Source organism: Bos indicus x Bos taurus, chromosome 1 (genome assembly GCF_003369695.1).
Source record: "Bos indicus x Bos taurus breed Angus x Brahman F1 hybrid chromosome 1, Bos_hybrid_MaternalHap_v2.0, whole genome shotgun sequence".
Classification (NCBI taxonomy): Eukaryota; Metazoa; Chordata; class Mammalia; order Artiodactyla; family Bovidae; genus Bos; species Bos indicus x Bos taurus.
In genome coordinates, this window is record NC_040076.1 from 134,843,055 (window position 1) to 134,855,656 (window position 12,602).

The 12,602-nt window shown below is 51.9% G+C and overlaps 1 protein-coding gene across 1 annotated transcript in view; it reads left to right on the top strand.

Moving 5' to 3' along the window:
• Positions 1 to 9,381, top strand: part of SLCO2A1 (solute carrier organic anion transporter family member 2A1) — an 89,365-nt gene extending 79,984 nt beyond the window's left edge. Inside the window, exons 12-14 of the mRNA XM_027545666.1 lie at positions 3,931 to 3,995; positions 6,407 to 6,530; positions 7,410 to 9,381. Of these exons, the coding sequence (XP_027401467.1) occupies positions 3,931 to 3,995; positions 6,407 to 6,530; positions 7,410 to 7,530 (310 nt within the window). The 3' untranslated portion in view covers positions 7,531 to 9,381. The remainder of the gene's footprint in view (positions 1 to 3,930; positions 3,996 to 6,406; positions 6,531 to 7,409) is intronic.
• Positions 9,382 to 12,602: the final 3,221 nt, after the last annotated feature.

Genomic DNA, 12,602 nt, shown 5'->3' on the forward strand with positions numbered 1-12,602 from the left:
CCAGCCCGTGTGGAGTTCCATACTGCAGCCTCATTTGGTGGGTGTCTCTGCCTCTCCATCCTGTATGAGGAGGGAGGAGGAGGCGGAGCCTGGAGAGGAGGCGGGGCCTGGAGAGGAGGCGGGGCCTGGAGAGGAGGCGGGGCCTGGAGAGGAGGCGGGGCCTGGAGAGGAGGCGGAGCCTGCCGGCTGAGCCACGTGACCCCTCCAGGCTTCCAGGCTCCACGCTGACTCCACACCTGTAGATTCACCTATCTTTAACTCTCAAAGAACAGAGAGGAGGGAGGAGAATTCAGTTAGAGGCATAAAATCAGAGAAGGAAAACGAGAAAAGTTCCAGAGACAGAATAAGGACTGTGGAAAGGATGACAATGAGAAAAGCCCCGGTGTACTAGGAGCCAGGTCAGAAGGGAGGGCAGGACAGGCGGCAGGCCAAGGCAGGTGTCCTGTTACAGTGACACCAAGCTGCCCCTGAGGTGTTGACATGAAATGACCCTCCATTCACCTCACCCTCTGGAAAGGAGAAAATAAGGTTTCAACCAAGTTGGCATAACTTACCCCTGCCTACCTCCCTCCTGTCCTTATCAGTCTGGCAACAGAGATGGAAAAACAGGATTTGAAAGACCCGGTCCAGGGTCAAAGGCCTAGCTCTACCATAAACTGGCTAAATGTCCTTCAGTGTTGTCAAGTTCACCAAGTCTCAATTTCCTCATGTATGTGTGTGCTTAGTCACTCAGTTGTGTCCAGTTCTGCAACCCCATAGACATAGCCTGCCAGGTTCTTCTGTCCATGGAATTTTCCAGGCAAGAATCTGGAGTGGGTTGCCATTTCCTACTCCAGGGGATCTTCCCCACTCAAGGATCAAACCCACATCTCTGTGTCTCCTGCATTGAAAGGCAGATTCTTTACCACTGTATCACCTAAGAAGCCCTTCCTCATGAATGAAAGGGCATTAATGATATTGGCCTCAAAGGATTCATGTGGGGGTTGTAAATTGCTTTGCTCTGCATAATGGTTCATTATCAATATTTACCAAATTATTCAGTTCAGTTCAGTTCAGTTCTCAGTCATGTTTGACTCTTTGCAGTCCCATGGACTGCAGCACACCAGGCCTCCCTGTCCATCACAAACTACCAGAGTTTACTCAAATTCATTTCCATTGAGTCGGTGATGCCATCCAACAATTTCATCCTCTGTCATCCCCTTCTCCTCCTGCCTTCAATCTTTCCCAGCATCAGGGTCTTTTCCAGTGAATCAGTTCTTCACGTCATGTGGCCAAAGTATTGGAGTTTCAGCTTCAGCATCAGTCCTTCCAATGAATATTCAGGGCTGATTTCCTTTAGGATGGACTGGTTGGATCTCCTTGCTGTCCAAGGGACTCTCAAGGGTCTTCTCCAACATCACATTTCAAAAGCATCAATTCTTCAGCGCTCAGCTTTCTTTATAGTCCAACTCTCACATCCATACATGACTACTGGAAGAATTATTACCACCAAATTATTATTACTATTCTTATCAACAGCTAGTTTCCCCAGAAGACTAGGAGTTGAGGAGTCTGGGGTTTTATCCTATTTACAAGTTAGCTTGCAAACTACCGAGCTCCTGTTTCTGTTACTGTTTCATAAGGATGCTGGCAGAAGCCGGAAGACTCCTAGGTCAAAGGCAAAGGACTTTGTTGCTCACAGGACAGCAAGCAATGTGAAGCTCATGCTGCATCATTTATTTGTGACCCCATGTCCTACTGGGTGACGTGGAGGGCTTCAGGTGTATGTGTCACTGCAGTGGGTGTAGGGCACAGCTGAGGAGCACTGAGCTTGGGAGAGCTACTGCTTCTATAGACCAAGCCTGCAGCAGGTCTAGCAGCTTTTACCTCATGCCTTAGGTCTGTTCACTGCAACCACACCCTTGGGAAATGACCCAGGAAGCACACAGTCAGGCCCTTACATTCTTAGCATACTCCACGAGAATGTGTAGGGGTGCTCAGAGTAGGTTGCTTGTCTCAACACCGTCGCCACCCTCTCCTCTACCGCTCTGCATCTGTGCATTCCAAGTACTCATGCTTTCACTCAAGGCCCCTGCGTGTGGGTCCCTTCTTGCACTCCAGGTCAGATGGACCACAGTGGACCCAGTAATTCTGAGAAAGGTATGTGGGTGGCCATGACAAAGAGAGGGAATAGAATAAAGAAATTTCATAGGGAAGCCCCCAAACATTGGAGAAGGGCATTGCTGTTAGATTGCCTCCCAGAGGACTGCCACTCATCAGGGATGAGGAAGTAGTGGAGGGAAAGCACCATTTGAACCCCAGGGTGGGCTTTTTTAGAAAAATCTATCCCCTCCAAGTTTGGTCAGGAGCTGGAGTGAAATTGAAGAAGAGGCCCCAGTATCCCCAAATAATTTAAAGATAAATTCCCCTGGGAAAGATGAAAGAATGGATGCTATGTAGTGCAAAGAAGGTGAGGGGTAAAGCCAATGTTGTACGTGGCCCAAACCTTATTTGTATCACTCATGGCCCTCAAGCAGGCATGGAAATACAGTCTGGGAGTGAAGATGTGCCAATAATGTATCACAAGACAGAGGTCAGAGAGCCAGTGTTAGTTCAGGGGTGAAGGGGCAGAGATCACAAGGAACTCAAACTCTCTGTTAGAAGCCAGTTTGGGGTTCCCAAGTCCCATTTAGTTGAGAAACCAGGAGAGTCTATCCAGAGATAAGGACCAAAACATGGAAGCAAAGGACCAAAACAAATCCATCTATTGTGGATTGGCCCATTGAAGGGACTTATTTCAATAAAGGGAGTGTCCATTAGATTGGGATTTGAGGCACTTTCCACTGGGGGCTCCCAGTGGGTACCTCTCCCCTGCTTCACCCCAGTGGGGATTCTGAGAAGCTGAAAGATGGTCCCTTTCCAGTTTGCTAGCAGAACTGTGGAAATAAAACAATATGTGTGTGGAGATCTGAATTCCCTTCAGCTCTGAATGCTTTCCCCCAACCAGCTCCCACTCAGGAGTGTGCACTCAGGGCACATGGAAGCCTGGTGCCCTGGCTGGCCCACTCCTGACTCCCCATGTCGTGGATGGGGGCCTTCCTCTCCTCTCCCTGCCTAGCTGGCATGGCAGGGCCCAGCAATTCCTCCTCCAGACAGCCTCCCTCTCCTCTCTCAGTCTCCTTCCTCAGGCAAGTGCTTTCCTCCTCTAGAGGGAAGAAGGGCGGGGGCAGGACTGGCTGCATAATTTGCAGGACCCAGTGCAAAATGGAAATGCAAGGCTCCTGGTTCCAAAATTATCAAGAATGTCAAGCCAGCCACAGCAGAGCACTGAAGCGAACATGGGGCCTTTCGGAGTGTGGAGCCCGGCAAGGCCACACAGGTCACATGCCCACCGCCCCAGCCCAAAGTGGAGGATTCTGTTAGCTGCTCAAAGGAGCCCTCAGCCCAGGGGCTCTGGCTACACTTTGCATCAGGGCTGTCTTCTACTGCTGTAAAACACCACCAGAGCTATTCAGACCTGTTGCCATAAACACAGCCTTCAGTATCCTCTGGTTCCCAGATGCTCTGTCCTCTGCCTCTTGGAGGGAGCTCTGGGCAGCCCTGAAAATCACAGAGACCAGTGGTTCTCAAACCTGAGTGTGCACAGAATCTTCTAGAGGGCTTCTTACAATACAGAGGGCGGGGCCTCACCCCCAGAGCATCTGCTTCTTCATCTGAGGTGCACCCTGAGAATCTGCATTTCTAACAAGTTCCCAGGGGATGCTGATGATGCTGTTGGTGCAATGATCACACTGTGAGATCCACCAGAGGAACAATAGGAGCACAGGGCCCAGGGGAAGCCAGGGGGGCCTCTCGAGGGCAGGTCTGATGCGCCCTGAGGCTGACTGCACCAGCAGAGGGAAGGCTCAGCCCTGAGTCCTGCCCCGGCTGATTTCCTGTTTGCCTTTTCAGTGTGGTGAACCAGGATGAAAAGTCCTTCGCCATCGGAGTGCAGTTCTTGCTGATGCGTCTGCTGGGTGAGTATCAGGGACGCCCCCTTCCTGGTGGCCCCAGATTAAGGGAAATCAGAGGGCTGTGGGGTGTGGGGTGCGGAGGGGAAAAGCCCCATCTCATCTCTGTCATAAGAAGCTGTACATAATAAGCACAACAGCAAATGCCAAATCCCATATGGACTGTTTCCGCATCACTTGAGATTAGGAAAGTTTCCATCTATGGCATTAATTCCAAACAAAACTGTGTAAGAAGGAAAAGTGGACACAGCTGCGAATGCCTAATAGAATGCTGAGTGTAGGTATTTTTTCATCTCTCTCCAAGAATTCACTGTAGGAATAAAACCTCGCGTTCCTGCCGCAGCCAGAACAGCAGCAGAGCCCAGCCCTGGCTTCCCTTCCATTTTACAAAATCTACTCCTCCTACCTCTATTCAGCAAAGGGGGGCCCTCTGCTGGCAAACCCTGCCAAAGCAGTGAGAGCCCGAGGAGGAAGGGCGCTGTGCCCAGGGATCAGGACTGGCTGTGAATGCGCTGTCTGCAGGCATCTGCAAGCACCCAGCTCGCCCCAGGTATGAGGACGCTGCAGGTCCTTTCCCAGACTGCTCATGCTGGACTGTCCCCTCTGGCTGCCTCCAGGCACTGGATTAAACACAAGGCACTCATATGGAGACTTGCAGTGACAGGTACAGGAAATAAAGGCACTGATGGAGGAGGGATTTATTAAGGACCCTGGGGGTTCCCACTGCAGTGGGGAATATGCTGACTTCAGTGACGAGACTTCAGTTGGCATCAGAGTGCACTTTCTGACCTTAAATGCTGAAATCCCTGAAAAGCCTGCAGTGCATTATTATTCGGGAGCCTGGCTGCGCTTCACTCTGTAGCAACTTCCATGATCACCCTGGGGTGTGTGGGTGATGTCTCTCCTGGGCCTAACCAGCGGGGGCCCTCTCCTACCAAAGTTGGGTGAGTGTGGGATAAGGAGGAGTGAGCCAGTTCTGTCAGTGGAGTTTCTTGGTCTCTGGCCACTTGCTCCGAAAGCCCCCTTCTTGAGACTCTGCTCCTCTGGCCTATATTACGAGGACACAAAGCACCAGGGTCTACCCTGTCCTAATGGCAGAGGCACAGTTGTCACCACAGTGCCTTTCCATTTATAACTTATCATTTATAACTTGCTCTGAAACCTCCACTGGGAAGGAAACCTTACATTCTACCCAGCTCAACAGCAGCTAGGATAGGCTCTGGAGCACCTCGCCCTGCTTCTTCCCACCACTGTGAAAACACCCCCTCCTGTGCTCAAAGCACCTGCTGCCTTTGTTTTTTTCATTCAAGCTCAGATAACTCAATGTGAGATCACAGATAGAAATTGCAGGCTGGAGGGATCCATTCATCACCCAAGAATGCAATTCCACCCTGGGTAGAGAAAAGGACTTGGCCAGCTTCAAATTACCCACTGGAACTTAGTTAGAAATTTTTGTGGACTTCATTTCTATTCAGGGAACATCATTTAGGAAGGTCATTCCTTGTGGCCAACTTCCATTCCCCATTCACCTGGAGATTTGGGAGCAAGCAGGTCTGATACAGAGGCTGGTTCTTAAAGGTCCCCACTTCACAGCAGAGCCACAAGCAGAACATTGCCTGTTTCTTCCCCCCAGAAGCAGCTTCTCACAGGGCCCTAAACAGAGTCTGGGAGGCTGTTTTCAGTGGGTCTGAGAATGGGGTGGCCTGACCGGGGTGTGGATCTGGCCAAGCCTGCCCCTGTCTAGACCCGTAGCTAAGGATGCAGGACTGACCTGAATATTCAGCAGCCATAGGGCACGGCCCCTGCTGGACCAGTTCTCAGCACTCAGCTTTGGGGCAGAGGCTCTGAACACCCAGGGTGTTGGGGGCCTGGAGGTGGTGCTTGCTGTCTAAGGGCAGCTTGCCATTGTGGAAGAACGCGGGATTCGAACCTCCGAGAACTAGGGTTCCAAGTCCAGCCCTGACTCTGCTTGGCTATGCAAAGGTGAGCCAGCCGAGCCCACCTTCCTCCCCATTAAAATGAGGGCACCTGCTTGCCTCTGGGTTGCCCTGAGGGCCTGAGGAGTCGGTGTCCTCAAGAGCCTTCTCCTGCCACCCGGTGAGCCCAGCAATCCCAAGCGTGGGAACTCTGGTACCTGTCTGAGCTGGTACAAGGGGACACCTGCAGCTCACTGTCCTGGAAGGATGGCTCAGGTCCCTCTTCTCTTCTGAGCCTCCAGTGAAAGAGTAATTCAGGCTTCACAGAAAGCTAGTCTGCTTTCCAAAGTCACTGTGGTTCCCAGGGTTGGGGCAGAGCTGTTCTCATGCCTGTGAGCTGTGTAGGGGCCCCAGGCACCTGGCTCCCCACCCTGCCCTGGTGCCTCTGCTGACAGCTCCAAGTGACCTGAGCTCTCTCAACTCTCTTCCTGCTGATGCTAGCCTGGTTGCCGTCTCCAGCCCTCTATGGCCTCACCATTGACTACTCCTGCATCCTGTGGAGCGCAAAGTGCTCGGGAAGGAGAGGGGCCTGTGTCTACTATGACAACAATGCTCTCCGGAACAGGTGAGAGCCTGCACGATGCGCCAGGCCCCAGGCCCGAGTAAAGGGCGGTCATCACTCCAGTGGCAATTGTGAGGCTCTCAGGCCTGCGAGGGAGAGCTGGAGGGGAACTTGCCATGGGCAGGAGTGGGGGCCACCACTGACCAGCAAGTCAGGCTCACAGAGAGCCATCCAAGTAACAAGACCCAGAGGCTGCTCTGATGTGTCCTGGCCCCCGTCTTCAGGCCCCCCTGGCCCTCGAGAGGGACAGCATCACAAAGAGGGTTATTAAAGGAAGAGGTCATGGCTGTGGAACAATGATGCCAGGCCAGCCTCCTATTGCTCGGAAAGAGGTGGCCCATCATAGCTCCTGGCAGAGACCAAGGGCAGGTGGGACCAAGCCCAGCTGCAGCACCACTGAGCTCTGCACCCCTTCAGCCACCTCACCTGCTGTCTTGTCACAAACAAAGTGGGGAGAGTGGGCTTCAGGGGCCTGGACGGGGTCTGGAAATGCTGTGGGAGGGGCATAGAAGTCCAGGAGGAGGGCAGACCAAGAGGGCAGGGAGAAGGCCCCCTTCCTGGCTGTGCTGGGACACAGCACCCTCCCAGATGGCTGGTGCTGCAGTGTTTCACTGGCCCTCTGGGGGGTGAGGGGCACCAAGGAAGGTGGCAACAAGGAGCACTGGACTGGGAGTCCCATGTAGCTCCCACGTCCTACAAGCCTCTCTAGGCTTGTGTACAAAAGGGATGAGGAAGGTGGCTCCCACTCAGCTGGGGACGGATCCTTACCTGAGTGGTGATGACACATGACCCCGGGTCACTGTGACAATGATTCTGCTCTGCTCAGTGGCCCTGGCCTCAGAGTCGCCATACCCCTCACGTGTCCTGCCTCCTGCTTCACAGGTACCTGGGCCTGCAGGTGGCCTACAAGGCTCTGGGCTCGGTGCTGCTTATCTTCATCAGCTGGCGGGTGAAGAAGAACAAAGAGTACAATGTGCAGGAGAAGGCGGCCAGCCTCATCTGACCCTCGGCCTCAGCTGCTGCCCTGCTCCTGAGAGCGGACCTGCCCCCATACCTGCCCATATTTACTAACGTTACCACGGTGCCTCCTTTCTGTTTCATAAATGAGAAAGAAAACCCCATCACCATTAGCTTTCCCTGTCTCCTCCTCCCGGAGCACCCCCAGCGTGCCCAGGGGCCTGATGGGCACAGAGCTGGAGGGCTGGGTCTCTCCTGGCCCCTTGGGCGAGGCCCCCACAAGCCCAGTTTCGTCCTGCGCGATGGGGATGCTCACTGACGCAGCCCCGCCGGTCCCTCACCAGCTCTGTGGTTTCTCTGTGGGGAGACCTCTGGGTATCTGCCCAGAGGAAAGAGGGAGGGGAGTGAGTTATTACTGACCAGAGCCAGGCTAGGGGAGGGGAGGCTGGCTGCAGTCCCTTTTGTATCTGGGTTCAACACCAGCACAGAGCCTAGGAGGACCGACTTGCTTCCCCTCCGATCCTCGCTTCCTGCCCAAGAGGCTGCTTTGGAAGCTCTCATGGGGAAGTATGGCCAGTGGGTCCTCTCAGCTACCCACGCTCAGGACCAGAGCTCGGACTAACACCTGAAGACAGGCCATCCAAATGGTGTTCACGTTAACTGTAGACTCTTCTGTACCCAGCTCTGTGTAGGTTTATCTCCGTCTTTCCAGGAGTATGTCTCACACTAAGAAAGTCACATGGTGGTGAAGACCTGTGGCTGGCTGTGGATGGCCATGACACCTGGCCCCCACACCACAGTGGGGAGACAGGACTCCTCATCTCAGAGTGATGGGAGGACCACCCTCCCCAAAGCTGACTCGGGTGCAGATGAGGTGGCTTCACATGGGCTTCTCCATCTGGACTTTAGCCTGTGGGTCGTGGAGTAAAGAGAGGCTGTCAGGGATGTCAGCAATCAGGTTAGGAAGTCCAGCGAATGTCAAAAGCCGTCAAGCTGTCTGGTCTCCTGTAGCCCACAGAGTAGAGGCCTGAGAGGTTGACTTTCCTGGTTTTGAACATGCTTGTGCTTATTAGCGTTTTCTCAGCCTCTTCTCACTGCCTCCAGTGAGGTGGGTGCCTTCCCTGGGCTTGGGCTGAGAGGTACTGCTGCCCTGGGTGGAGGTTCAGAGTCAGAAGCCAACGAAGGACTCCTTTCATCCACAAATGTTTATTGGAGACCAACTTTGTGCAAGGCAGCACTGGGGGGGCATGGTTCTCCCTGGAGCTTCCCTGCCCTCCATCTACACTAAGGCTGCCTCCCAGAGCAGGCTCACTGGGCGGGGAGGGACACACAGCAAGAACCTGGAGATTATCAACAGAACCTTGACCGTCCATGCCTCAGCATACTGAGTCTGCTCCTGGCCTTTACTGTATAGGGAGCTGACTTACCATGTCCTCTGGAGTTGCTGGACATTGGTCATGGTCACATGCAGATCTCTTGAGTGCCACTGCTCTTAGAAGACCCTTCCAGAAGCCACCTCTGGAAAGGCCTCATATGATGGAACCTCAGTGGCCACAGTGCCATCGTCTGAAGTCTTTGTGAAAGCTACTGACACTGTGACACAGACAGCCTGATTCCAAAGCCACCAGCTCTATTTCCACAGATCTCACTCAGGAAGGGAAGCTCCATGCAACCTCAGAAGCCAGTTTCAGCCCTTTCAGTGGTCATGCTTGGAAAATGATTCTCTGCAATTAACCCTGGTTCTTCTCTCTGCAGTTTAACCAAATTCTGAAGGCACTGCCTTTAGCCGAGCTCATGAACAATGAATGCCAGCCTTCAGATTCTAGAAGATGGTTGCTATTCCAAGCCTTTTTTCTATTTTGATATTTCTATTAATATAATGTAACTTGGTCATGAATTTGTACTGTCATGTATATTTGCTAGAGAGCAGACAGAACCTATATGTTCTGGCCAGAGACTGTCCCTTGCCCAATCCTTGGGGGCCTAAGACCATGGGGATGGGAGGTAATGCGACTCCCAACTTATCATGCTGGTACAGAGAAGCAGCAGGTGCCTCTTGTCCTTTCAGTGAAGTCCCTTCAGTCAAGACCCCACAGTGCTGGGCTCTCAGAGTCTCTGATCCCTGCCCTTGAGTTTATATGCAGAAGTGGGGTAAGACACAGACAGCTAAGTCCATGATATGATGTGGAACTAATATCATAGTCATCACTGATCACTTGGTCACAGCCAGTACAACTACCCTACAGCAAATCTGCCTGCAGGACCTGTAATGGTATCACCTTCATTTCCCTTCAGGTGCAAAGCTTAACAAGCTTCCTTGAGTGTTGGACTCTCATAGAGCATGTCGTTAAAATGCAGATCTCTGGGACTTCCCTGGTGGTCCAAGGGCTAAGACTCTGCACTCCCAATGCAGGGGTTTGGGTTCGATCCCTGGTCAGAGAACTAGATCCCACGTGTTGCAACTAAGACCCAGCACAGTCAAATAAAATACCCGTGGAGGATTCATCTCAATATTTGGCAAAACCAATACAATATTGTAAAGTTTAAAAACAAAATAAAATTTAAAAAAATATATAAATAAAATAAAGTGCAGATTCGCAACCCTCTCCACCCTGCCCCAGCTGCTATTTATATGGGGCTGAAGGGAAACCAGGAGTGGCATTTTTAACAGGTCCTTTGTGTGAGGCTGATGTGGGTGGTTGTCAAACCCTGTGTGAGGGTCATCAGAGCCTTAGGGATGCCCACTTAGGCTTGGACCACTGAGAAATTGACAATAGGCCTTTGGTCCGCTCAAATGTGAGTGGAGGTGACTGATTTCCTGGGTGGCTCCAATCAGGGGCTAGTGGACATGGAAAACAATGCAAGAGCCCACATTTATATTAGGTTCTATCAGTCCTGAGAGTGGACTTCTCCCTCTGCAAGCCTGAAAGTGCAAATGCGGCACAGTCATTTCTTTATATTGGTTGTGTCTGACTTCAGGCCTTCATGGTGCTGCCTGGCTGGAAAGTCAACATCAGTCAGCCTTGGTTTGGCTCTCAGAGCCATCCACATGTCCTTGGGTCCTGCCACTGTGGGTTTTTGGTCCTTTCCTGGTCTGAGGCCCCTAGAAGCCCGGTTTCTCCCCTGAGCCTGGAAACTCTGCAGAGGCTGGATCCCAAGACTAGGGTCCTGTGTACCCCAGTGATGCCCCCTCCACCCCCATCCAGTCTAGGAAAACCACTCCCCTGCCAGCCCTTCAGGGGCTGGATGAAAAAGCCAGAGAAGGAAGGGTCTGCAGGAACCTTTTTGTCTTATCCTTCTTTGAGCCTTCTTGGCACAGGAGAGGGAAAATGCAGTAGAATTAAATGCCATATCTCCATAAATCATCTTTTGGCCCAAAGCCCTTTTGGGTGATCTTTGCCACAGCCGCATGTTGGAGGCCAGATTGGTCTTAAGGCTCCATTTGAAGATGAGGAATCTGAAATTAAGGAAGTAACCATGTGATCAACTTTATGCAAATAAAAACTGGTTGGGCCTGGACTCCAATCAGGCTGTCCAGCCCTCTCTGCTCCAGCTCCCCTACTGAGTCAGTTCCCATGGAGGTCCACCGGACCACAAGACAGAGGTGGGGAAATCTACTGAAGGCCAAGTAAAGTTGTTAATGGAGGTGGAGAGAAAAGGTAATATTTCACTTACCCACCTTCTATTCAAGTAACAAGAACATTATAGCTGTTCATTAAGCAGGACCACGTCAGCCTTATAGCACCACGAGTTTAAAGAGAGTCACAGAGAAAAGGGACAAAGAGGAAAAGGTTTTAAAGAGAAAAAGCCTTGGAAGAGCTACAGGCAGACAGACCTTCAAGGAGACACCCCCACTTGGTGACGAGTCAGCAGGGTTTTGCTTAGGAAACAAAACGACATTGTGATTTTCTCCAGCTGCTTCCAAAGATGGAGAGATACAGTTAATCTGGGGGCTGAATCTGGTCAGTATCAAACTGTTATTAAAATATTATATTATAGATTCCCAGAGATTGACAGGGGCTATGTGTGTGTGAGAGAGAGAGAGAGAGAAGAGAAAGAAAACAAACCAAAAAACCTGTGAATCCAACAGAAAAACACTATCTTTTTACAACCACAAGAATTAAATACCTGGGAGAAATGTCCATCTCCTGCCAACAGCACAGGATTCCTTGTAACCTTTCATCAGAGATTAAATATGTATACAGGTTGTGGGCAAGCCCTTGGCAAATTATAAGTGAGAGAAAGTTTTTCTCCCAGGACACACCCTGCCCACTCATCCGCTGCGATCCACCCTGACCCTGCCGTGTTGTTGCCACACCACACAGGGGGTCACCGCAGTTTGATGAAGTCCCTGCCCCGCGGGCACCTGTTTCAGCTTGATGACAGTGGCCAAAATGTACACAGATCTTTACAGCTCACAACACCATCCGCTCATTTAACAAACTCCTTTAACTGGGAACTCGGGATAGGCTTGGCTGTGCTGGGAAACAAACAAATCTCACCAACTGTCACATGACGCAACAAGAGCTCACGTCTTGCTCACCCAAAGTCCACCGTCAGTCTGGGCGACTCTCAGGGCAGTGGCTCGGTACCTCCTTTACATAACACACTGCCACGGCAGATGAGGCAGTGCCAGGGAGTCTTTGAAAATCTTGCACCGCTAAGTAAACTTCTGGCACAGAAGCTACACGCTTCACCTCCGCTTCCTGCCCCTTGGCCAGAACTAGTTGCTGTTGCTGCCTAACTGCCGCAGAGATGGGGAAAGATAATCCTTCTGTGAGCTCAGAAGAGACAAAGCAGATATGATGGACAAGCTCTAGGCTCCTCCACCACGGGGGCAAACCTAGATGGAGACAGGTGCTCACTGCAACACGTAAGCAAAGTTTGCCAGGTGCTGGGGGAGGGGGTGCAGCCAGAAGAAAGTTTTCTGAAGGCGGCGACATGAACATTGGGTCCCCGAAGGCGAGGAGATTAATTTGAGGCAAGGCTGAACCTGCAGGCAGTTTGCAGAAGAACGAGGAGATGAGGAGGGAGGTTGGCTCAGAGGAAGCGGATGGTGTAGTGGCAGAGGGAGATGTGGGGTTTGGAGAGGGGTCTCCTGGGGTGAGACTTGCTGGG